A 26,681-nucleotide genomic window follows, 5' to 3' on the forward strand; every position below is an offset into this window, starting at 1 on the left:
AGGCCTTCCCAGACTGAGCCCTCTGCTCCTCCTCCCCATTCCCCCTTCTCCCGCCCTCTGCCCTTCCTTTTTCCCCTCCCCACAGCACTTGTGCATATTTGCCTATATTATCGATTACTCCATTTCTTTGGTTAATGAAGTGTCTATATCTATGGTTCTGTTGATCTTGACGCTATCCAGGCCGGACTGCTTCTTTTCTTTTGCTCTGCTTTGTTTTGCGGTCTGTCTCCCCCGTTGTTGGGCAGGGATGGTCTCTCTCTGTGGCCCAAATTGTCCCTTCCAAGCGCTCAGTCCAGCGCCCTGCACACAGTAAGCGCTCAATAAATACGACTGAATGAGGGGAAGGAGGGGGCGGGCCGAGGCCAGTACAGTTTGGCGGGGCCGGGGGCGGGGCCTGCGGCGGGAGGAGGAGGAAGAGGACGAGGAGAAGGAGCGGGACGGGTGGCTGCAGCAGCGGCGGCGGGTGCGGTGAGTCCGGCGACTCGGGTGGCGAGGACAGCGTCTTGCCGGCCGGGCGAAGGAGGATGCGATCAGACGCCTCTAGTGAGTGCCCATCCCACTGCCCACCCCACTGCCCATCCCACTGCCCACCCCACTGCCCATCCCACTGCCCATCCCACTGCCCACACCACTGCCCATCCCTCTGCTCATACCACTGCCCACACCACTGCCCATCCCACTGCTCATCCCACTGCCCCTCCCACTGCCCCGGCTTCGCTGTCCCCCAGGTCCCCAGGACACAAATGGGAGGCGGGGAAGCGGCAGACCTTTCCCTCCTCTTTCCCTCCGTCCTCCTCTTCCCCCCGCCCCCCGCTGCCTTCTCCCCCACCTTCCTCTCCTCCTACACAATCTTCTTCTCTCCCCCCTCAGACCTCTTTCCCTCCCCTCAGACCTCTTTCCCTCCCCTCAGACCTCTTTCTCTCCCTCTCAGACCTCTTTCCCTCCCTCTCAGACCTCTTTCCCTCCTTCTCAGACCTCTTTCCCTCCCGCTCAGACCTCTTTCTCTCCCTCTCAGACCTCTTTCCCTCCTTCTCCCTCTTTCCCTCTCCCTCTTTCTCCTTCTCTCCGCCCAGGCCTCCTTCTCTCCCCCCAGACCTCCTTCTCTCCCCTCACACCTCCTTCTCCTCTCCCCCGCCCCCGCCCCGGCCTCCTCTTTCCCCCCTCCTCCTGTTCCCACCTGTCCTGCTCTTTCCTCTCCTCCTCTTCCCCCTCCTCCTGCTCTTCCCCCACATCGTCCTCTTTCTCTTCCCCCCAGTCCCTGCTTTCCCTTCCTCCCCTTGCCTCTTAACTCCCCCCTCATCCCCATCCTCCTTTTCCCCTCCATTTCTGTCCCCAGTGGAGTCCCAGGTGGGGCGGTGGAGGTGGGACAAGGCCACTCACCTACCTCTTTGCCACGGGTGTCCCATGTGTCTCCTGCCCCCGTCCACCATCCTGGCTCCATGGGTCTCCCCGGGCCCTGCATCTCTGTGGGCCAGGGATCTGTCCTGAGAAAGACTGGCAGGAACCACAAGGGTTGTGGGGGTTTGGTGTGTTGGAGAGGGTGTGTGTGTTGAGGGGGAGACACAGCCCTGGTGAACATCTCCTGGGTCACAAGCCCGAATCCTTGGCGTTACCTTTGACCCCCTCTTTCTCTTTCAACCCACATTTTCAATCCATCACTAAATCCACCTTCACAACATCGCTAAAATCTGCCCTTTCCTCTCCATCCAAACTTGGTCGGAGTGTACTCCCCCAAGTGCTTAGTACAGTGCTCGCACGCAGTCAGCGCTCAATAAATACGACCGACCGACTGACATCTGAGGTCTCCTGGCCGAGGGGGAGAGAGTGGACTGCAGTGCCATGGCTGGCTCCGTGTGCATGCGTGTGTGTGTCCGTGACACCCATCAAAGGCTACGACTACTACTTGAGGAAACAGGAAGTTGGAAATTATAAAATAGCTAAGACGATAAGAAAGGAGCCAAGGGGAGAAAGAAAAGAATTCTGACCCTGAAATGTTACAGTTTGCTTTCAGTAGTGCAGGCAGGGGGCCCAAAAAAAGGAGAAGCAACTTCTCTGGTTTCTTCTTTCGTAAAACAGTGTGGGTTGCAGTCGAGAAGGTTCCATTGTCCTCATTACGTTCTGGTACCTGGGGTTTTCCCTATGCCTTTCCGACGAAGTCTAGGGCACAGGCATCCTTGACTGATAGTTTACATCCTATCATCTCTTGGCAGGGATGAATAAACAGCGGAGTTAAACAGAAGCAGTCAGCGGAACATCCTTGGTCCATCTAGTCTTGCTAAATTGTGTAATATCATTGCCAACTACTTTTCTTCCCTTAGCGTTCTCTCCTTCCACCTTCTTCCTTCCCCAGGCCAGGCTACTTCAACTCTACCTTCTCTCTTGAATTCATGCCCTTTTCGAGGATTTTATTGGTAAACCAAAAGTACTAGGTCTCAGCATCATATGTGCAGAACACTCTACCAAACACTTGGGAGACTACAACAGAGTTGGCAGATGTGTTCCCTGCCCATAATAAGCTTACAGTCTAGAGGGGGAGACAGATATTAATATCAATAAATCATTTATAATATATAATTTAAAGGGATGCACATACTCCCTTCCTCCCATCCACCACAAAAGAGCCTAGAAGAGAAGCAGTGGAAAGAACACAAGGTTGGAACTTAGTTCTGAGTTCTAACCTCAACTCTTCCACCTGTCCGCTGTGGGATCTTGGGCAAATCATTTAATTTCTCAGGACTTCTGTTTCCTCATCTGTAAAGTGGGAATTAAATATTTGTTTATCTTCCCCCCTGTGTGGGTCAGGGACTGTGTCTAATCTGACCCTATCTGGCTCAGGGTTTATTACAGTCCTTGGTACGTAGTAAGCACTTTACAAAAATTACAGTCATTAGTCAAGTCAATCGTATTCATTGAGTGCTTACTGTGAACAGAGCATTTTTAGACTACACTATTACAATAAACAGACACCTTATTATCTGAGGTACGTTATCATTTAAACTCCACCACTTTCTACCTCAGGGAGACAGAGCATTCTCCCTTGAAGAGGGGTAGACCCTACTGGGGTAAGGAGAGAGATAGAAGCCTTCAGGATCACAAGCAGGTGAAAAGTTCATTACCAAATGCACCACATCCCAGTGCTTAGGACCCGTTAACCAATTGGCGGTATTTATTGAGCACTTCTGTGTGCAGAACACTTAGGGGAGTACAGTACAACAGAGTTGGTAGACATGTTCCCTGTCAACTGACTTCTTGCCCAGAAAAAACTGAGATAACCCACCTAAATTTGAGTGTCTGTTTTGCCTTCATTAGTCAAACATCAATAAGAATAGCTCAGACATCATTCATTTGTTCATTCAACCGTACTTATTAGCGCTTACTGTTTGCAGACCACTGTAATAAGCGCTTGGGAAAGTTCAGTACAGCAAGAGAGACAGTCCCTGCCCACCACAAGCTCAAAGTCTAGAGGAAGGGAGACAGGCATCAATATAAGTAAACAGGCATCAATATAAATAAATAAAATGACATATATAAACATAAGTGCTGTAGGGCGGGTGGGGGAGGGGAGAGCAAAGGAAGCGATGAAGTGAGTCAGGGTGATGCCGAAGGGAGTGGGACCTGGAAGTCGTTAAAAAAAAATCCCAATCAACTTGATGCACAAGCTTCTTGGTGATGACTATGATCTCTTCTTAATCTGAGTGTTCCATTTGGCACATACCCGGGGTGACATAGAATAGATGTTGGTTTAGAAGAAATACCATCAAAAGAACAGCTCTCTTCAGAGTTTCCTACTCTGTCCCCACCTGTGATTCACTCAAACTACAGCTAATCCTTTTGCAGTAATGTCCTGGGCTCCTCACATGCATTTGTGCAGGTGTGAGATTTCCTGACTCCCTTGGAGAGAGATGGATAAATTATCATTATCTTTATCTGACTTAATTCTCTAACAAGATACAATTTGTTTAAAATTGTTATGCCTGATTTGGCGGTTGGTGTCACCGACACATCAGAGAGACCCAGCAGGTAGTAAATTGGGCACGATTCACTTCCTGTCACCGTCGGCTTCTTTCCCCAGGCGCCGCTGCCTACCTTTGCCCCATCCTCCACGCTCAGTCTTCCTCTCTGCCTCCTCACACCTGGAATTGGCATTGGTCCCAGCTTTTTTCTTTGGTGAATATTCTAATTATTTTTTTCCTTTAACTGCCACCACAGCCCCTGCACTGGGGGTGGTGCCAGTGGTAATCATCCAGTTTTAAAAAAAAACCAACAACCCACAAAACTTTAAAATCAAAAGAAAGACAAATACCTGAGCTGACCCAGAAGAGGAACACAGGAATGTGGGGAGGAGGTGTTTGGGTGCTGGGGAGGGTGGGCTGGAGAATTGCCGACAGCGACTAAGAGAGCAGGAAGGGTGGTAGTGAGGAGAGGATGGAAGAGGGGCAAGGCAGGGGGTGAGGTTGGGGGTGGGAAGGGACTGACTTACCTGAGTGGCCAAGAGGAAGTCAAACGCATGTCAGCTTGTCAGGAAGCGATTTTTACCAGGCTGTCCTGGAACCTCTCACCGAGCTCTGCAGCCTGAGATACTCAATAAACGCGCATCCCCTTACTGATTTTGTTCAAACTGTCACCTTCCAAGTTAGCATTTGGACTAAATTAATGATTTATTCTAAGATGTCCATTATCAAATCTTTCAGAACCAGTTGAACAGTATTCCTACCACTTCTATAAATGCTGCCAGTGAAAAAGATTGAGAAATTGTGCTATTGTCCTACTTAATGACTTATTAGAATAATAATTTTAAAATAATTATAATTGTGGTGTTTAAGTGCTTACTATTTGCCAGGCACTGTACTAACTTCTGGGGTAGATACAAATAACCACATCAGACTCAGTCTCCATCCTACCTGGAGATCCCAGTATAAGGGGGAGGGAGAACAGATACTGAATCCCTATTTTCCAGATAAGGAAACTGAGGCACAGAGAAGTGAAGCAACTGGCCTAAGGCCACTCAGGAGGCAAGTGGCAAAGTTGGAGTTAGAACCCAGGTCCTCTGACTCCCAGGTCCCTGCCCTTTCCAATGGGCTAAACAATCCATATGTACAATAAAATCAGGGATTCAGGTCAGAAAGGAGATTGTCAATTGGCAAAATGGATTCCATAAGTGGTGGAATTGAAACATAATTTCATAACAGGATAGAACCTGAAACTCTGAAGATGATATCGTGCAGGCTGAAAATAGTAGATCTGAGAAGGATCTGAATACATTTAAGGATGAAAAATATAATGGATTTTTTGGAAGGAAAGTTAGGGGCCTACAGGAAAAGTTAGGGTTGTTAGATGGTTATCAGTGGGAAGATGAAGTAGAGAACCTCAGGAGACCCAGGTTCTAGTCCCAGCTGTGTCACTAGCCCGCTGGGAGATCTTGGGCAAGTCACTTAACTTCTAAGTTCTTCTATTTCCCATCTATAAAATGGAGATGACATTATCTGCCTCTTCCAACATCACCAGCCTGTGGAAAGGGTGACGTAAGTAATAGAAAATCCTTTGGACAAATAAGGGCTATGTGAATCCACATTATATTCTAATCATTGGAGTGGATGGCAAGGAATCCATTACTGAGTTCCTTCTAGTACCTTTCTGCCACTGTCATGGATTGACTACTGTGCTATATGGACCAGGGGCCTGATCCAGCACATCTCCTCCAAGAAGGCTTCCCTGACCAAGCCCTTATTTCCTCTTCTCCCACTGTGTAGTCCTTGCATTTGGGATCTGCACCTTTTAGTCACCCCTCTCTCAGCCCCACAGCACTTATATGCATATCTGTAATTTATTTATATGAATGTCCATCTCCACGTCTAGACTGTAAACTCATTGGGGGCAGGGTACATGTCTACCAACTTGGTTATACTCTACTCTCTCAAGCATTTGTACAGTATTCTGCCCACAGTAAGCACTTAATGCAATTGATTGATTAACTGATTTGATCTGGTAATTACTTATGTTTTTTAGAAACCTGGCTTGTGGAAGGGAGTGGTAAGACTTTATTTGCTGCTTTGGGTGATGGTTTGTTTCTTAGTCAGTGGTATTTGAAAACTTACTGTGTGCAGAGCACTGTACTGAGTCCTTGAGAGAGCACAATAAAACATTCGGTAGGTCCGTTCCTTGCTCACAAGGTGCTTACAGTCTGGAGAATTATTAATTCCATGCTCATGCTCTTCCAAAAGCATTTTTCCATCTAACAGTTAGATCCATAACTAGGCATGTAGAACCTACCTGGCACCAGAGGGATATAGAAGAAATATATCTGGTATATAGAAGAGAGTACACAGTTATGGAGATGTAAACTGTAGTGAAAGCCTCCCCATTGATGTGAACATAATACAACATGAGAAAAAAAATCTTATGTCCCAAAGCAATTAGACAAATTCCTCACATTCCATTTACTCTGTCAAAACTGAATAAATCCTGTAGAACAGCAGTTTAGTCTTCACATTTAGGCACAAGCGTGACAAGGTGTTCTGTATCACAAGCTTGTTTTGTGCCCAAGAATAAAAGGTTCCCTTCCTCTATAAGTCCAGAAAACTTGAAGGAAGAAGATAGGAATTCCGAGACTGGCAGACTTAGAGAAACTGTGATGATACCAAATTTCACAGCTTTGGATCATCTCCTGAGAAATCTCAATGCTCAGGTCCTCTAAACCGCGAATAGCTAACTACCTTCCCCAGTCTCATAGCTGGCCCAGATAGGCTCTCGAAGCCAAGTTCACCGGGCCTTTAGTCAAAGGCAGGTTTTCTGAGTACAGCAGGGATTCACTGAGTTCCTGCCCTAAGCACTTAGTACAGTGCTCTGTACCCAGTAAGCGCTCAATAAATAGAATTGATTGATTAATAGAGGAATTAAGGCTTTGTTTGCTCCACAGGGTGAGGGAAATGGATCCTTCCCCATAGTTCAGTCATCAGCAGTAGTTTGACTCTACTCCAAAAGCTTCCTTGTAGAACTGTCGGACCCCAGCTGCAGCAGCACCCTCTCCCTGGAGCCTGGCTTGGGTCCCGCCCCAATCCTCCCTAGGGACTTAAGGTGGCTCCAAGTGGCTTCTATCTGCCTCCATTTCATATATCTAGGTTTTGAAAGCCCTTCTGCAAATAGCTGCACCTCTCCTAATTGCCCTAATTATCTCATTGTCCCAATAACCCTCCACTCTTGTTTCTCTCTCCAGCCAAGCCAACCTGTCTGCCACTCTCTGCACTTGGCTTTCCCTTTTTTTTTCTTTATTTATAATATTTGTTAAGTATTTACTATGTGCCAGGCACTGTACTGAACTCTGGGGGAGATCTAAGCTAATCAGATTGGACACAGTCATTCATTCATTCAATAGCATTTATTGAGCGCTTACTATGTGCAGAGCACTGTACTAAGCGCTTGGGATGAACAGGTCGGCAACAGATAGAGACAGTCCCTGCCGTTTGACGGGCTTACAGTCTAATCGGGGGAGATGGACAGACAAGAACAATGGCAATAAATAGAGTCGAGGGGAAGAACATCTCGTAAAAACAATGGCAACTAAATAGAATCAAGGCGATGTACAATTCATTAACAAAATAAATAGGGTAACAAAAATATATACAGTTGAGCGGACGAGTACAGTGCTGTGGGGAGGGGAAGGGAGAGGTGGAGGAGCAGAGGGAAAGGGGGAAAAGAGGGTTTAGCTGCGGAGAGGTGAAGGGGGGGTGGTAGAGGGAGTAGAGGGAGAAGGGAGCTCAGTCTGGGAAGGCCTCTTGGAGAAGGTGAGTTTTAAGTAGGGTTTTGAAGAGGGGAAGAGAATCAGTTTGGCGGAGGTGAGGAAGGAGGGCGTTCCAGGACCGTGGGAGGACGTGGCCCAGGGGTCGACGGCGGGATAGGCGAGACCAAGGGACGGTGAGGAGGTGGGCGGCAGAGGAGTGGAGCGTGCGGGGTGGGTGGTAGAAAGAGAGAAGGGAGGAGAGGTAGGAAGGGGCAAGGTGATGGAGAGCCTTGAAGCCTAGAGTGAGGAGTTTTTGTTTGGAACGGAGGTTGATAGGCAACCACTGGAGTTGTTTAAGAAGGGGAGTGACATGCCCAGATCGTTTCTGAAGGAAGATGAGCCGGGCAGCGGAGTGAAGAATAGACTGGAGCGGGGCGAGAGAAGAGGAAGGGAGGTCAGAGAGAAGGCTGACACAGTAGTCTAGCCGGGATATAACGAGAGCCTGTCCCACATGGGACTAGCAGTTTTAATCCCCATTTTACAGATGGGGTCACTGAGGCACAGAGAAGGTAAGTGACTTGCCCAAGATCACACAGCAGGCAAATGGCAAAGCCAGGATTAGAATCCAAGTCCTTCTGACTTCCAGGCCCATGCTTTATGCACTAGACCACACTGCTTTCCCTTCTTTGGGCCGCTGCTCATTCTGCTCTCCCTACTAGGAACATTTTTCCATCTCCTCTCCACCAGACCATGTCACTTCCCTCCGATAAAATGCCGTCCAAATCTGCCTCTTCCGTGGAGCCTTCCCAGATTTTCTCTTCTTGGCTCCGGTCAGCCTGTTCCTCAGCCTCTCAGAACTAAAGGACATCTCTGAAAATGAAAGTATAAGCTTCTTCGGGTGGGATTCTTATGGATTTTTTTCTTTACGCTCTACTGCTTACATTCCTTTTCCTTTTGTAGTTATATTTAGTGTGCGTGCCATCTCTCTGGTTCAGTTGGAAGGTTTTTTAGTGTATGTAAGCCACCTTCTCCCTTGCAGAAACCAAAGAGCTCTAACAGGACTTTGCACTCAGCAGACTGCCAATCTGGCCAGCCTGCCCTGTCTTTAGCTCTCGGTTTCATTTCCCTCCTTTCCCCTCCCCCATCCCAGGAACCGACACATAACCGACATACCCTAGCTCAGAGCGCCTTTACCTTTTATTGCCCCCAGAAGTGATCTAAATTGCCCTAAAGTTTCAGGAATTAGATAGCAAATGAGATCAAGGTACAAGGCTAAGAGTTTGGTTTGTTTTCCTTTGAAGGGCTTTAGGGAAACCCACCCTTTGTCTTCAATATGACAGTTGGAAAGCCTACCTATGAAATGTTCCTGGCTGCTAGGAAAGTCAGCAGAGATCCAGGCCTAATTTGGCTTTCTCCGGCTTTGACCCACAGCGTGGCTTAGTGGATAGAGCATGGGCCTGGGAGTCAGAAGGACCTGGGTTCTAATTTCGGCTACACCACACATCTGCTGTGTGACCTCGGGCAAGTCGCTTGACGTCTCTGGACCTCAGTGACCTCATCTGTAAAATGGGGATGAAAACCGTGAGTCCCACGTGGGACAGGGACCCTGTCCAACCTTTTGAACTTGTATCTACCCCAGTGCTTAGAACAGTGCTTGGCATTCATTCATTCATTCAATTGTATTTATTGAGCGCTTACTAGGTGCAGAGCACTAGTGCTTAACAAGTACCATAATTATTATCATTATTATTATTGTTATTTTTAGCTCAGTGCTCTTCATCAGCGGTACCTCTCAAAAGCTCCTTTCCCCTCCCCATCCAGGAGCCACCACCCAGATCCCGGTCTAATTCCAGCCAGATTGGTGTCCCAGCCTCCTTATTAGCTTCCCTGTGGAATCACTGTATGGGTCATCTTCGCCACACGCACTCTGACGTCCTCATGACAGCCCTGGTGCCAACTGATTGTCAGTGAGAGTGGGAGGGCAGGGGAAGGGTGGGCCCATACTGTGCATGGATCCCTCATTCACCAAGGAGGCAGTGTGGCCTAATGGCTGGGAGTCAGGAGAGCTGGGTTCTAATGCCAACTCCACTACTTGTTGGCTGTGTGTGATCAGAGGGAAGTCCCTTAACTGTAAACTCCTTGTGGGCAGGGATCATGCCTACCGACTCTGTCGCGGTGTAATCTCCCAAGCACCAAGTACAGTATTCTGCGCTTAGTAAGCACTCGATAAATGCCATTGATCTGATGCTCCCATCTCTGTTTTCTCTTCTGTATAAAGGAGATAAAATACCCGTTCTCTCTATTACGGTATTTGTTAAGTGCTTATTATTTGTCAAGCTCAGTACTAAGCACTGAGGTAGATACAAGATAATCAGATTACAGGTGAGGTAACTGAGGCATAGAGAAGTCAAGTGACTTGCCCAAGATCATGCAGCAAACAAGTGGTGGAGGCAGCATGAGAATCCAGATCCTTCTGACTCCCAGGCCTGTGCTCGCTCCACTGGACAACACTGCCTCTACTCCAAATACCACAATAATTGCTATTATTCCCACCCTGGCTTTCAGATCCTCCCTTCCATTTTACAGGTAAAGGGATAGGTTGCAGGGGAGGTTGTGGAGTTTCTCCTCACCATCCTGCCACCTCGTTGGGTGGCAACATTTCAAGCATTTTTTGTGTTAAAGACAAAATGGTCACAGTGCCACTCCCCCACTAGAGACAGCAAAATTTTAAAACAGCTGCAGGCATCTTTTACATTATCTATCTATCAGGTAATGGCCCTATTCTTTGTCTCTAGGTGTTGTGAAGGGTCTGTTCCTTATATTTGCCTCCATATGTGCCTGGTACTTCGGATACCTGTTTGCAGAGATCATACCAGAAGACCATCTGTCTAGTGCTGTTTACAGAATTCAGAGCATTGGTGAGAAACCAGTCATCAAGGGTAGGTGATCTTATTTCTTTATTTCCTGTGGGCAGTGAAATGGGTTTTCAGTCTGCAAGCCTGTTTCTAAACAAATTGATTCACTCTTCAGAGTGGTGGTGATGATAATGACAGCATTTGTTAAGCGATTACTTGGTGCCAAGCACTTTACTAAGCTCTGGGGAATATACAAGATAATCAGGTGTGGGCCCAGTCCCTGTTCCACATGTAGACTCACAGTTTAAATCAGAGGGAGTAGGATTTAATCCCCATTTCATAGATGAGGCTGTTGAGGCACAGAGAAGTGAAGTGACTTACCCAAGGTCACACAGCGGACAAGAGACGGAGCCGGGATTAGAACGCTGGTCCTCTGACTCCCAGGCCTGTACTCTTTCCACTAGGCCACGCATCTTCTCTTAAGGTTATCTCTAGTGAACGTTATCTGAGATTGTCGATCTGAAGCACATCTACGGTCTAAGTAGGAGGGAGAACTGGTATTAAGTCTCCACACTGTAAGCTCCTTCTGAGCAGGGAGCATGTCTACCAACTCTTGAACTCTCCCAAATGCTAAATACAGTGTTCTGCACACAGTAAGCGCTCAGTAAATATGACTGATCGATCCCCAGTTCTGGTTCTGCCTGCTGGGGCTCCGTCATCAGCGGTGAAGGATACTGATCGAATCGTTTAGGGGACCTGGCCCGGCGGGAATCCTGAAAAACGATTGGCTCACGTGAGCAGCCCGACTGCAGCTATCACCAAGGCAACCACCCACTGGGTCATGGCCGTAGGGCCCAGCATCAACATTGCACACCCGGCACTTCCACTCTTAACGGGCCACCCTGCAAGCAAGTGGCAGAGGCCGGATTAGAACCCAGGTCCTCGGACTCCCAGGCTCGAGTTCTTTCCGGTAGACCCTCTTCCGACCCACCCATTCAGTGGCCGATGATTGTTTAATATAGGAGCTGTAAAATCCTAGAACATTTGCTTGCCGTAGTCTCTTCTCTGAGGATATTGAGGAAATTGCCTCCGTGGCAGGAGGAAATGCAAGCCTGCAGAGGAGGAGAGAGGGAGGGGCTAGCAATCCAGGTTTGGGGGTCAGTCACATAGCGGCCTCTGGAAAGATTGTTCTACTCCTCCCGCCCCCCACTCTCCCTGGCAACCCCTACATTTACCAACAGTGCCTTTGCTTTCTTTCCCCAACGAGGTAGAATAGGGAAATGTCACTGACACGATTGCTCTGTTGGCTGGAGTGAGAGCCCTGAGGCAGGAGAAGGAAAACATTAGACCTTGCCTGTGCTGTTCCCCTGGAGAAGGATCAGCGAGGCTGGGAGCATATAAGGAAGCCAAAGAAGCTCATGGGAGAGAGGAGCCAAACCCAGTGGGTGACTTTGGTTGTGGCCTGGCTCCTGCTAGGTCTGCTGGGAAATAAGGAATTTAAAGCCCTAATTGATTTTTTATGGAATCTGTTGATCGCTTACTGTGTGCCAGGGACTGTACCAAGTACTGGGGGTACATACAAGCCAATCAGGTTGGACACAGTCCATGTCCCGCAAGGGGATCGGTCTTAATCCCCTTTTTGCAGGTGAGGTAACCGAGGCACAGGGAAGTTCAGTGACTTGCCCGAGGTCACACAGCAGACAGTGGTGGAGCTGGGATTAGAACCCAGCTCCTTCTGACTCCCAGGCCCGTGCCGAATCCATTACGCTGCTTCTACTGAGAAGAGTTGCACATCCAATAGGCCTGAAATTGTTCTGAGTCCTTTTCACTCAGAAGAGAAAATGCCCAAGCCTTCCTTCCCATGGTTTATGTATTCAGGATCAGATCTGAAAGACAGCTCCTCTTTACCACTGGACAAATGGCTAATACAAATAACTCATTATAACCAACAAATTCTGAATCCTGGGCCTTCATATTTACTTCACCTTCCTTTGCTCCTGGCCTGATTCCTGATTGGTTTCCCATTTCAGTCCCAGCCTCCCTCTAACGCCTGTCTCACGTTCACTCCAGGCTGGACTATGTTATTATCTTGGGGAAACCCAGGTGGTTTGCATGGGAGGCAGAGCAGAAATGGGGCCTCTGATCATGTGCGGTGTTTAATGGCTTGTTCCTGTTTCTCTTAGCACTGTTCTCGGGAAAGTAAGAAATGGGAAAATGATATCCCGGTGGAACAGCCATTCAGTTTTCAAGTTCAATCGATTCTTCCACTTCTTCAACCCCTTTCTAATTAGATAAAAGCACTAGCCCCCACCTGGGTCTCCCCCTCCCCTTCCCTCCTCCCCCTGCCAGAGGCAGCTTGGCATTCCTTCTCAGTTGGTTTTAGCAGGTCACAAACCTGTGCGAATGGGCAAATGGCTTTGCATCAGAGTCTCTCGTGCTTAGGTGTTGTAGTATCTGAGTGGTCAAAATTTGACTAGAAAATGCCAAATCCTGCATTCCCTGCCTTCTAATCAGGAACATATAGGCCTCTAGCCTGAGCTCGCTGTAGGCAGGGAATGTGTCAGCTAACTCTGAACTGTATTCTCCCAAGCACTTAATACAGTGCTCTGCGCCAAGTAAGTGCTCAATAAATGCCATTGACTAAAGGGGACCACTGTTGTTCGAGGCAGCCAAGCCCATTTTCCCTAGAATGCCCAACAAGCCTAGACCGTCCTTCCATTAACAGAGGAAATGGAATCTCTGTCTCCTGCTTTGGGCATGCCCACGGGCACCAGAGTGGGTAAGCACAGAGATTCACGTTCACAAAGAGACAAAAGCATCTCATGGGTCAGAGATAGGGGAAGAAGAATGAGACAGACAGACACCCTGAGGCAGAGAGACAAGATGGAAAGAGGCAGAGACCAAAACATAGAAACGGAGGCTGAGGGAGATCCAGTTCTCTCTCTTGTAGGTAGGGAGGCAAAGGGAACACAGGGTTACTCATTATAATCACTGCCACAGCGTGCCCTAATGGATCACATTTCCTAAAATCTGTTTCGGGACAATCTCAGCCCCCTTGCTTACAAACTGAAACCCTTTCAGAATCATTACTGAAGACAAAGGTCTTAACAGATATGAGTCCTTTGTAAGTAAAGAGAAACGTTCTGCAGGATTCAGCTGAGAATGGCCTAGTGGAAGGAGCGCGGGCCTAGGAGTCAGAGGACCTGGCTCTAATCCCTGCTCTGCCACTTCCTGCTGTGTGACCTTAGGGAATTTCCTTAACTTCTCTGTGCTTCATTTTCCCCATCTGTAAAATGGGGATTAGGACTGTGAGCCCCAAGTGGGATAGGGACTGTGTCCAACCCGATTATCTGCAGTCTACCCCAGGACTTAATATAGTGCTTGGCACATAGTAAGTGATTAACAAGCACCATTAGAATAAATGTGTGTTGTGTGATGTGACCACTAATGAGACCTTATCAAATGGTTTCCCTGTGATGTTCTTTGAATCTGCTCCCTTTGAAAACCTTTTAATTTTGATGCTTTCATCTTTGTGAACCAAGATCTTTCAAAACAGGTGGTGGGGGTCCCAGGCCCCCTAGGAGGAAAGGTCAGATCCACCTGGGCGAAGTTTTAAATGCTTCAGCAGATGCAGGCAGCAGAACAGAAAGACGAACCAGTGATGAGCAAAAAGAAAGAACTGTGGGTTGTTGGTTCCATTAGGGGAAGGAGCCAACTGAGGGCACCGGGAGAGGGAGAGGAAAGAGACAGACAGAAACACAATGGAACAGCATTCGTGGTAGCCTAGGAATGATGTGATGGAAGCATGCTCTAGTGGAAGAAGCACGAGCCTGGGAGGCGGGAGACCTGGGTTCTCATCCCACCTCCACCACTTACTGCTGCGTGACCTTGGGCAAACCACTTAACTTCTCAGTTTCCTCATCTTCAAAATGGGGATTCAATACTTGTCCCCCTTCCTACTTAAACTGGGAGCCCCGTGCGGGATCCGATTGTCCTGTATCTACTCTAGCTCTTAGTGTGGCTCTTGGCATTTGGTAAACGTTAAGGCGTACCACATTTATTATTATGGTTATTATGATCATTATTGTTACATTGTCCTTCCTCCCCCACTAGACTGTAAGCTCCCTGAGGGGAGGAAACGTTTGCCTTGCTTCCATGGTATTCTCCCAAGCACTTCTTAAACAGTGAACTTCTTGTGGGAGGGGAACATGTCCGTTGGTCGTTGTATTTACTCTACCAAGCACTTAGTATAGTGCTTTGCACGCAGTAAGTGCTCAATAAGTACAACCGAATGAATGAACTCAATCAGTGCATATTACCCAGGAGCTCAAAATATACCTTTGATTCATAACCTGCCCTCCTCAGATCGGCTCTTAGTGGTTGAGAACCCTTCCCGGGGACTCTGAATCAATCGATCCATCGGTGGTATTTATTGAATATTCACTGTGTGCAGAGTACTGAGAGCTTGAGAGAGTATAATACAAAGAAGAGTTCAGGTTATTTGCCTTGAGGGTATAACAGCCAACATCAAAAACCTCATTAGGTGTACATCTATCCCAGTTCATAAACTAGCAGCGGGCTCCCATACTCAGGGGTCTTTCCGGCACTGATCTAAAGACGGAGTCTCACCCCACGGTTTGGTTTTCCAGCGCCGCCCCCGAAGAGACAGAAATGCGATCACTGGACTGCTTGCCCTCCCGACACCTATGCCTACCGGCTGCTTAGCGGCGGTGGAAAGGATAATTTTGCCAAAATTTGTTTTGAAGACGAGCTGTAAGTACCATAAAATGCCCACTAAGTTGTTTTTGTGATAGTATTAGAAGTAATAGTCATCATAGTCGACGTTGTAGAGTTGTCTTGTGGTTCTAAGCTGAAAAAATGAGTTTTCTGAAAAGGTGGATTATCTTTTATGCCAACCTGGAATGGAACTGCAGAAGAAAGGGTGCCCTCTCACTCTTCAGAGAAGCACGAAACCAAGTTTGGCTGCTGCGGTCATTAGGTTCACTGCAGTCAGAATTAGCATCTGCGGGTGTTCCGCTACAAAAAGCTGCCTGGGTACCTGCATCGCTTCAAACACCCGGGTTGATCCGTGTACAGATTTAACGCTCCAGAGAGGTAAATGAAACTCTCCCACCCTGCCTGTGGGCTGAGAGGAGACAACCCAGACTTCTTAACCTTGACCTTGAACCCGATGATAGCTGCACTTGTCCCTGTCCTTACTGCAGGCCTGGCTCTCACCTGACAGGGATGTTGTAACCCTATCTGGAGGCAGGGGTATGGCTTAGTTGACCTACTCCCTTTCCGTGGGTAAAAGCTATCAAGCAAATTTTCTTGAGTGACCCAGTGAGGACAAAATACCAAGTGAAGCTCACTGTGAACCAACGTCACGGTTCCCATCAGTGCTGTTTGACAGTGGGAGCTCTGGGGAAGCCCGAAGTCGTTTGCTCACGGAACGGTTAGCCGCAACAGCTTGGTTTCTTCTGGTCCTGGAGTCAAGGCTGAATGTTTGGTGGGACAAAATTCAGATCATCGCATTTCCCCTGATGTCAGGGACTGATCTTGCTTCAGAACCTCGTCCCCTTTCTCCGGCCTTACAGGAACACACTGCTCAAACAAAAACACTTTGAATTGTTCTGGGCCAGCTCCGGTGTTTAACAGATTCCTCAATTTGATCATTAATCTCAGAGGGGGTCAAAGAGGGGGACTGGAAACAGGATTCGTAGTCTTGGGCCTGTTCCTGCAGGTGAGTAGAGAATACATTGGTCACAGAGTTACAGAGATTCACTCCCTCTTGCCTAGGTGAGGGCTCTTTGGAGCAATGGAGCTATAGTTTAGTATTTATAATTATGCATTCAGTAAGGATGCATACTGTGTGCTAAGCACTGAGGTTCACGCAAGATGCTCAGTTCAGACCAGTCTCTGTCCAACCTGAGGTTCGCAGTGTTCGAAGGAGGGAGAACAACTATCTTATCCCCATTTTAAAGATAAGGGAACTGAGCCCAGAGAGGTCACACAACAGGTCAGGGGCAGAGCTGACTGTGAGCATGGAGGTCTGAAGGAATTCATGGACTTTCAGAAGGGGAGAAACTCTCTCTGATTCACTAACCAAATCAGCCCATCCAACACCAGACCGGGATTTGATGGACTGCTTGACTTTTGTATTGCAGGCTCATAGGCGAAAAGAAGGGTAATGTGGCCAGAGGTATCAACATAGCCATTGTGAACTGTAAGTTCAGCATTATCTACCCTCCCTCTTCAGTCCGTTTTGTAAGGATAAAATCTCAGTCACTCATCAGGATCCTGTGACTGCCTCTCTGGTCCTCCCTAAGTTTCAGTGCATTTAAAAGTAATACTTCCCACAATGTAAAACCTCCATCATTTTATCATCTTGAGCTGCTGCTTCTAAAGCTACACTAATGTCTTGAAAGTAAGTGCTGTGTGAACTTTAATTGAACTAAATCCTCAAGTACAATAGATGGGCGAGAAGCGTGAAAATGCTCTTTCCGTATATAAAGACAAGAGCAGAGATGTTTAAATCGGTGAGGGGATCTTAGGGTGACTTCAGCAGCAGGGAAACATTGAATGCATCAGAAGGATCCTTTATGAAATACCAACCTCTGCAGCCCTGTCCAATCACTCCCAAAAGTATGTTCATCAATGGTATCTATTGAGTACTCCCTGGGTGCAGAGCACTGAACTAAGTGCTTGGGAAAGAATGATACAACAATACGATACAATTTTGTGCAGAGACTTAGAGCTTCTGCTACTTAACAATAATAATAATAGTAATGATAAAGGTATTTAAGTGCTTACTATGCACCAAGCACTGTTTTAAGTACTGGAGTAGTTACGAGGTAATCAGGGGAGACTCTGTCCCCACAGAGACATTCTAAAGGGGCGAGAGAACTGATATTCAATCCCTACTCTACAGATGAAGGAACTGGACCATAGAGAAGGCATGTGACTTTCCCAAGGTCACACAGCAGACAAGTGGCAGAACTGGAATTAGAACCCAGGTCACCCGACTCCCAGGCCTATGATCTTTCCACTAAACTGTGCTGCTTCTCAATTGCGCTATTTTGAAGATAGATTCAGTGCTAGGAGAGAGTAGAAACGGGGTGTACCGTGTGCATTATTCCAATTGAAGAAATAGAGAGGTGAAATGATTGAGCCACAGTCACAGATTTAATCCCTCCCCCGCCCTCCTAAAAGAAGGATGTTCATTTCAGACTCTCTTAAAGAGGGCAACTCAATCAGCATTTTGCCTCAACCCATAACACTTCAGCACTAAATAGATGTCATCATGAAACTCTAGAGTCTTACAGTCATCTCAGATTTTACTGGGAGTTCCCCTTAGCTCTTACTACCTTTCTGCACTTTTTTTTTCCAGACAACACGGGGAAAGTTACACAAACGCAATATTTTGACATGTATGAAGGAGGTAAGAACATGGAAGCTGTTGACTCCCAGTGAAAGCTGATGTTGGAAACTCACCCAAAGTCCGTTCAATTTGAGTCTAAAATAGTAGTCATGGTATTTGTTAAAGCGCATACTGTAAGCACTGGGATGAATACAAGCAAATTGGGTTGGACACAGTCCCTGTCCCACATGGAGCTCACAGTCTCAATCCCCATTTTACAGATAGGGCCCAGAGAAGTGAAGCGATTTGCTCAAGGTCACAAAGCAGGCAAGTGGCAGAACCAGGATTAGAATCCATGTCCTTCTGACTCGCAAGCCCGTGCGCTGTCCAGTACACCATGCTGCTTCTCTGACTTAAAACTGACTTCAGGGTATTTTATGAGTGTTTACTGTGGGCAGAGCAGTGTACTGAGCTCTTGGGAGAGGACGATTGAGTCGGTAGGCGTGATCTTTGCCCTTGAGGATCTTACAGTCAAGTGAGGGAGACCGACGTTAAAATAAACGACAAGCAGGGGAGAGTTAATGAATTGAGAGGTACTCCTTCGTTTATCACTTAAAATGATCTTTTCCATAGTTTAAAATGAAAGAAAAAAGGAAGTGGGTGGATTTGGTCTCCTTTCAAGTGGCCATTAATCCCGGCAGAGATCTAGGACCTCTCTCTGGTAGCGGTGGTGTTAGTAATAGCAGTTAATGATATTTATTGAGCTTAATGATATTTATTGAGTGCCTACTGACTACAAAGTGCTGTACTCAGTGCTTGGGAAAGTAAAGCAAGCGTAAAACCCATTCCCCACCCACCAGAATCTTACCCTTCTCCAGATGCTTAAAGGCTGCCTAATTCCTGGCATAAATCTGGCTTGTTTCTTCACTGGTAAGGAACACGTCCATCATTGAGGCTCACTTCTTAAGCTCTGAACAACTGGCATTTTGACAGAGTGTGAACGCCCATGCCATAGAACACATTACGGTCAGTTCCGCTGTTCTCCCTATGTGTTCCTGGAGGTAGGGTGTGGTTAAGGGAAGGAGGGAGTCTTTATCCAGCAATGTGGGCCTGTTTGAATACAGAACATCGCAGTGTCAGAAGAAATGCGTGTGTGTGTTGTGTGTACATGTGCATTTCTGAAGTGATAATATTAATAATTGTGGTATTTGTTAAGCTCTTACTATTGCCAGTCATTGTACTAAGCACTGGTGTGAATACAAGTAAATCGGGTTGGATACAGTCCCTGCCCAACGTGGGGCACGCAGTCTCCATCCCCGTTTTACAGATGAGGGAACTGAGGCCTGGAGAAGTGAAGTGACTTGGCCAAGGTCACGCAACAGACACGTGGCAGAACCGGGATTAAAAGCCATGACTCCCAGGGCTGTTCTATTCATTATCCCTTGCTGCTTGTGCATCAAGTGCACCACAGCTCTACATTTTCTTAATGAGATCTTTGGGATTTGAGGAAAACTGCAATAAAAGGAAACTATGATAGGAAGAATGTTCCGTACCTTAGGAAGATTGTGAAGGTGGTGAGTTGGCAGGATGGTTTCAGGCTTTCCTAAAAATGAGAGGGAAAATAATAATAATTCTGGTATTTGGTAAACACTTACCATATGCCAGGGACTGTACTAAGCACTGGACTTTCTGGCTCATCCTCCCCCTACTTAAAGAACTGGCAAGTACGACTGGTATTTTTGTAACAGAGTGAAAGGAGTCCTTTCAAGTTGTCAAGTGATCAACAATCATAGCAAGTTTGATGAAATCGTATTAGTAATAACTGTGGTAGTTTTTAAGGGCTTACTATGTGCCAAGCACTGTACTAAGTGCCGTGGTAGACACAAGATCATCGGGTGCCATATGGGGCTCGCGGTCTAAGCAGGAGGAAGAACAGGTTCAAATCCCTAATTTGCAGAGGAGAGAACTGAGGCATGGAGATATTGTTACTTTCCTAAGGTAACGTTCCAGGCAAGTGGCAAAGCCAGGATTAGAACCCAAGTCCTCTGACTCCCAGGCCGGGGCTCTTTCCACTGGGCCATGCGGCTGGAAAACCTGTGCTGAGAGGAGGAAGCCAGAAGTAAGCTTGCTGTCTGGCAAGAGGATAGCAAGTCCACATTGGTCCGTGACAGTTGGAAGGATCCACTCTCTGTGGTCATTGAGGGCTTTGAGATCAGAAGGCCCAGCCTATCCTGGGGCCCTCAATGGAGCGGGACCAAGGGCTTATTCATCCTGATCCTGCCTCCCTCTCCCCCCACCTGCAATTTCTGGAAGAACCCAGGATCAAACCAGTCTCCCAGGAGTTCCCGGGACCAGAATGACCAGGACGAGGGTGGCCATCCAAAACTCCAAGAATTCCAGGCACCACTTGGCTAACTCCCCATCACTTCCATTTAAATAAAAAAACAGCAGGATTAAAAAATCAAAAATAGCAACCAGGATGGATCTTCCTTGTGGGAAGAACTTATGTTTTTACTTCTGCCTATTCCTGGTGCCATCCTTAGGTTCTTTTGTTTTGCAACAGATGAGAAAGAAATCGCTTTTGCCGGCCCTGCAGCAGCAGGAGCAGGCACCAAGAGAAGCACTGTGACTCAGTGGTTAGAGCACGGCCCCGGGAGTCAGAAGGCCCTGGATTCCCTTACCCCTTTGCAAGCCTGCTAGTTCGAGGCCTCCATTTTTTTGTTGTTCTTGCTTATATGGTATTTGCCAAGTGTTTACTAGTTGCCAGGGACTGTACTGGAATTGGGGTAATTAAGGGATAATCCATCTGACACAGTCCCTGTCTCACCTGCGGCTCACTGTCTAAATTGAGGATGATGGTATTTAAGTGCTTACTATGTGTCAAGCACTGTTCTAAGCGCTGGGATGGATTCAGGGTAATCAGGTTGTCCCATGCAGGGCTCACAGTCTTAATCCCCATTTTACTGATGAGGTAACTGAGGCACAGAGAAGCGAAGTGAAACTGGAGGCGGGAGTATTGAATCCCCATTTTAGACCTGAGGAAACTGAGGCTCAGAGACGTTAATCGACTTGTCCGAGGTCACGCAGCAGTCAGAGGAGCAGGGCTGGAATCAAGCGTGGCTCAGTGGAAAGAGCCCGGGCTTCGGAGTCAGAGGTCATGGGTTCGACTCCGACTCCCGGCTCTGCCACGTATCAGCTGTGTGACTGTGGGCGAGTCACTTCACTTCTCTGTGCCTCAGTTACCTCATCTGTAAAATGGGGATTAACTGTGAGCCTCCCGTGGGACAACCTGATGTCCCCTGTATCTACCCCAGCGCTTAGAACAGTGCTCTGCACATAGTAAGCGCTTAACAAATACCAACATTATTGTTGTCCTCAGATTCCCACGCCCGGCTTTTTTCCAGTTGTTTTGCTCGGTTTGGTTTCGTTGTCTGTCTCCACCGTTTAGACTGTGAGCCTGTTGTTGGGCAGGGATTGTCTCTTTCTGTTGCCGAATTGTCCAAGCGCTTAGTCCAGTGCTCTGCACACAGTAAGCGCTCGAGAAACACGATTGAACTGAATTGAAAAGGCTGCTGCTTTTCGGGGCTCAGAGCAAATGAGAGAGGTGCGTTACCCTCGTGTGCCACTAGGGGGACGTCTAGCACGAGGAAAGGGTCGGTCCTCCCTAAGCGTTGCGTTACCCTCGTCCGCCACTAGAGGGGGCGTCTAGCACTGGGAAAAGGTCTTTTCATTCACTCAATAGTATTTAATAATAATAATAATAATAATGTTGGCATTTGTTAAGCGCTTACTATGTGCCGAGCACTGTTCTAAGCGCTGGGGGAGACACAGGGGAATCAGGTTGTCCCTCGTGGGGCTCACAGTCTTAATCCCCATTTTACGGATGAGGTAACTGAGGCACTGAGAAGTTAAGTGACTTGCCCAAAGTCACACAGCTGACAAGTGGCGGAGCCGGGATTCGAACCCATGACCTCTGACTCCAAAGCCCGGGCTCTTTCCACTGAGCCACGCTGCTTCTAGCGCTTACCAGAATGGTGGTATTTGTTAAGCGCTTACTAGGTGCAGAGCACCGTTCTAAGCGCTGGGGGAGATACAGGGCCATCAGGTTGTCCCACGTGAGGCTCACAGTTAATCCCCATTTTCCAGATGAGGTCACTGAGGCCCAGAGAAGTGAAGTGACTTGCCCACGGTCACACAGCTGACAGGTGGCAGAGCCGGGAGTCGAACCCATCACCTCTGACTCCGAAGCCCAGGCTCTTTCCACTGAGCCGCGCTACTATTCATTCATTCAGTCAGTCGTATTTATTGAGCGCTCACTATGTGCAGAGCACTGTACTAAGCGCTTGGAATGGACAGTCCGGCAACAGAGACGATCCCTGCCCAATGATGGGCTCCCAGTCGTGGCTCAGTGGAAAGAGCCCGGGCTTGGAAGTCCGAGGTCATGGGTTCGAATCCTGGCTCTGCCACTTGTCAGCTGTGTGACTGTGGGCAAGTCACTTCACTTCTCTGGGCCTCAGTTACCTCATCTGTAAAATGGAGATGAAGACTGTGAGCCTCACGTGGGACAACCTGATGACCCTGTATCTCCCCCAGCGCTTAGAACAGTGCTCTGCACATAGTAAATGCTTAACAAATACGGACATTATTAAATGGGGGAGACAGATAGTAAAGCAAAACAGAACAAAACAAGACATCATCATCAAGAGAAATAGAATCATGGAGATATACACCTCATTAACAAAATAAATAGGGTAATAAATAATATATACAAATAAGCACAGTGCTGAGGGGATGGGAAGAGGGGAGGGGTCCTCCCTAAACATTGCCTTAGTGCTAGGGAGGGCATGAGTGAGTGAGAGAAAAGCTAAGACCCCCATCACCATTCTGTGTGTTCCCAACAGATAACTCTGGACCCATGACTGCTTTCATTAAAAACGCCCCCGAAAGATCTCTCCTTCTTATGGTTACCCACGATGATGGAAGCACCAGGTAAGAGCGCTGATGTCACCTTTTTTAAAATGGCGCCTGTCAAGTGCTTGTTTTGTGCCAGGCACTGTTCTAAGCACTGTGGTCGATACAAGCTAATCAGGTCGGACACATGTCCCACATGGGGCTCACAGCCTGCATCCTCATTTTACAGATGAAGTCACTGAGGCACAGAAAAGTGAAGTAACTTGCCCCAGGTCACACAGCAGACAAGTGGTGGTGCTGGGATTAGAACCCAGGTCCTGACTCCCAGGTCCATGCTCTATCCACCAGGTGCTGCTGCTTCAACAGCTCGTTTCACTCCAATACCTGATTTGCCAGAGGTTTCCTTTGAGGTAGAGCAGGTAACTTATTCCCATTTTACACATGAGGAAATAGGTACATAGAGAAGTTAAATGACCTGACCAGGCAGGCCAGTGGCAGAGCTCAGACAAGAATCCAGGTCTTTTCAGTAGACCCTGCTGCCTAAAAGGTGCCCACGGGGTAGAAAAAGATCTACTCTTTTTCTTCTTTCTATCGGGGACACAGACAGGCTTGCTTTGAGCACAAAGCAGTATTTATGTTCCATGACCTTATCCAACGATAGGAAGAGTCTAAGGAATAAAAATCAACAAATGTACTAGAATTCTTCAGCAATCTGTGAACTTCATGGAGAGACATGGTTTTGGTTTCCTTGGCATTGACACAACTGAAATCGTCCAGAAAAACACCCCAAACTCCTGGAATTCTGTGACTTATCCAAATTTATTTTTCACTTTCAGGATGGTTCTTTTTTCCTCCCCTTCCCTTTCTGGATTTTTTTTTGAATGGTATTTGTTAAGCACTTATTTGCCAGGCGTTGTACTAAGCACTGGGGTAGATTCAAGGTAAGCGGGTTGGACTCAGTGCCTGTTCCACATAGGGCTACAGTCTTTATCCCCATTTTACAGATGTGGGAACTGAGGTACAGAAAAGTTAGGTGACTCACCCAAGGTCTCACAGCAGGCAAGTGGCAGAGCAGGGAATAAAACCCAGGTCCTTCTGACTCCCAGGCCCAAGCTCTATTCACTAGGACGCGCGCGGCTTTAGTTCTAAATTTAAATGATTTTGATGACCATGGTCCAGCAGGATTGTTTTTTGTATGTCGATGTCTCTTCAGAAGACAAAGGGACAGATGTTATTGGTCTTTGTGCACAGAGAAACAAGAGGGTCAACAAGGCCAGTCCATAAAAGAGTAAATGCTGGGGGGCACAGTTGGCCACAAATAGCCAAAGGAACTTATTTAAATCATAGCAACATTCCAAAACCCCTTGGGCAACTCCATCCAATGGTTTGCCCCAAAATGAAAAATTTGGAAACATTTTGGCATATTCTTTTTGTGAAAAGGACTAGTAGTAATAATGATATTTGTGGTATTTTTAAGCACTCTCTATGTGTCAAGCTGAAGGTCAGACACAGACCCCACCCCACTTCAGGCTCACGATGAAAGTGAAAAGTAGAACAGGACCTGAATCCCCATTTTACAGATAAGGAGACTGGGGCACAGAGAAGTGAAGTGACTTGCCCAAGCAAGGTCACACAGCAGGCAAATGGCAGAGCTAAATGAGTATGGGGAGTGAGCTCACAGCTTTAAAAGTTTGGTCGATTGAGAAACTCACAATCCAGAGAGACTATAAATTCCCATCAGAGATTGTTATACTTAGCATGGATTACTGTGACTTTCACTTAAAGTTGTTGAATTCTCACTCTTCCTCTAATTTGGGGCAGATTAAAGAATGATGCCAAAAGTGCCATAGAAGCCCTTGGCAGTAAAGAAATCCAGAACATGCGCTTCAGGTCAAGTTGGGTCTTTCTAGCTGCAAAAGGCTTTCAGCTCCCTGACTATTTGCAGAGAGAAAAGGTAAGTTGTTTCTAAGTGGTTCTGCCCCAGTGCCGTGACACCTCTCTTAACTGTCAGTCTTGTAAAACCCTGGGTCAGGCTGTGTTGAGAGTAGCTGCTTGGAGAAGGAAGCCCAGTTCCCCAAATGAGATTGTAGGCTCCCTGAGAATATGGGTTTTCATCAGATAACAGTCATAGACATCCCTATTTCATGGAGAAAGAGATAAAAATGTACTTACTCTGTATGCAAAAAGAAAACCATCCGAATCTTAAAAGTTTACAAGCAAATGTGTAAGCAAGCTTGTGGCGAGGGAGGGGACACTGGGAGTACAGACCAGCTGAATCCACAGTTAATCAGTAGTATTTATTGAGCGCTTACTGTACACAACAGTGTGGGTAGATAGATTTCCTGTCTACAACAAGCTTACGGTCTAGAAGGGGAGACAGACACATGAATCAATAATTTATCACCCGAGCACAATGATCAGCATCATCATCATCATTATCAATGGCATTTGTTAAGCACCTATCAAATCCTGTTTGGGAGAATATACCAGAAGTAGGATCATTACAAAATCCTGGAGGGCAATCTAATCAGAAGATCCTCAGAATTAAAGGGAAGAAAACAACCCCAGACCATTCTAACTTGGCCCTATTGACTTCAGTCGCACACTGACCGCACGCTCAGGATCCAAGAGTCGCCATAACAGATGGTGACACAAGGAAGCATTTCTTTCCCACCCCAAAATTAAGCAAGCTCTTTACTGTTGTACTTGTGTATTTTCTCAACAGATCAACCATTCTGACAACGCAAAGAACAGGTACTCCGGCTGGCCGGCAGAAATCCAGATAGAAGGATGTATCCCCCGAAAACCCAGTTAAAATATGTGGCTTTTTAAAGAAATCTACCTTCTATTTTAATATGGGCATTGTTAGATCTGCTGAACTCATGCACGAGGAGGTTAGGAGCCTCTTGGGAAGTCCTGAACCCACACGGAGAGCTTCTAACCAATCAATGTGCTTCCCCGAGGATGAGTAAAAGGGTCTCTCTGTGGGCAGGGAATGTGTCTCCTTATTGTTCTATTGTATTCTCCCAAGCACTTAGTACAGTGCTCTGCACACAGTAAGGGCTCAATAAATACGACTGAATGAGTGAAATCAGGGAGGGAGGGTCGGGAGGAGTAGTGTGTGTGGAGAGCCATTATCTTTCTATCTTGGCATGGGGCACTGGGGTGCAGTTGGCAGAGATGGGTCTTTCCCCTGTCCTCCTGCCTTTGGCTTCGTCACTCCAAAAATTATCTCCACCCCGGCTGGTCCTGCCTCCTCCCCGGAAGCGTCATAGCTCCGCCATCGGGTGTGATCCAAAGAGAAGGATTTAACGAAACTTGTACCTCAGACCTCTTGTAATTTTTCTAAAAAGAAAGTTCTCCTTATTAAATAAATATATTCTTTGGGATTTTACCCGCTGTTTTGGTGTGTCGGAACCCAGTCGGTCTATTCGCATCTCATCCGAAATGTGGACCTGCACAGTTTTCCAATCACACGTTTGGCGAGTTTACTACTGAATTCAGAGGAGAGCAGTGAAGATCGTTACAGATTGGAAATCGGGACGCCGTGGGGTGTCCTCTTTGGGTAGGATGCAAGCTCCACCCAGTTAAAACCTCAAAGGGAGGCATAGGATTTATTTGAAAATAATATCCTGAAAATGCAAGACCCATCTTTTGCCATCTGAAAAGCGGGCGGTACTCTAGTCATCGTGGGAAAGTGTTATCAGTCCATGAGAATACCCTACTGTCCTGTCTTGCTTCTTTTCCTCCAACCTCTCCCTTCAGGTGTTCCTATGGGGCCCATTCTGTGATACTTGAAGAGAAACTTTTACTTGTTTGGTAAATGCACGGCCAATTT

At 47.2% G+C, this 26,681-nt stretch overlaps 1 protein-coding gene across 1 annotated transcript; it reads left to right on the top strand.

The window, feature by feature from the left end:
• Positions 1 to 421: 421 nt before the first annotated feature.
• FAM3B (FAM3 metabolism regulating signaling molecule B) lies at positions 422 to 26,237 on the top strand. The gene is made up of 8 exons (XM_029046655.2): positions 422 to 543; positions 10,513 to 10,656; positions 15,222 to 15,345; positions 16,740 to 16,798; positions 17,963 to 18,013; positions 22,834 to 22,921; positions 24,665 to 24,797; positions 25,569 to 26,237. Exons 1-8 carry the CDS (start codon positions 525 to 527, stop codon positions 25,656 to 25,658), a joined length of 708 nt encoding a protein of 235 aa, XP_028902488.1. The 5' UTR covers positions 422 to 524; the 3' UTR covers positions 25,659 to 26,237.
• The last annotated feature ends 444 nt before the right edge of the window (positions 26,238 to 26,681 follow it).

This window comes from Ornithorhynchus anatinus, chromosome 18, assembly GCF_004115215.2.
Source record: "Ornithorhynchus anatinus isolate Pmale09 chromosome 18, mOrnAna1.pri.v4, whole genome shotgun sequence".
NCBI classification, from domain to species: Eukaryota; Metazoa; Chordata; class Mammalia; order Monotremata; family Ornithorhynchidae; genus Ornithorhynchus; species Ornithorhynchus anatinus.

What these genes read in the sequence shown, in the direction of transcription:
- FAM3B (XM_029046655.2), top strand. An exon ending in TTTTGACATGTATGAAGGAG is followed by an intron (nt 18,014 to 22,833) that starts GTAAGAACATGG and finishes TGTTCCCAACAG; the next exon opens with ATAACTCTGGACCCATGACT. An exon ending in ACTATTTGCAGAGAGAAAAG is followed by an intron (nt 24,798 to 25,568) that starts GTAAGTTGTTTC and finishes TTTTCTCAACAG; the next exon opens with ATCAACCATTCTGACAACGC.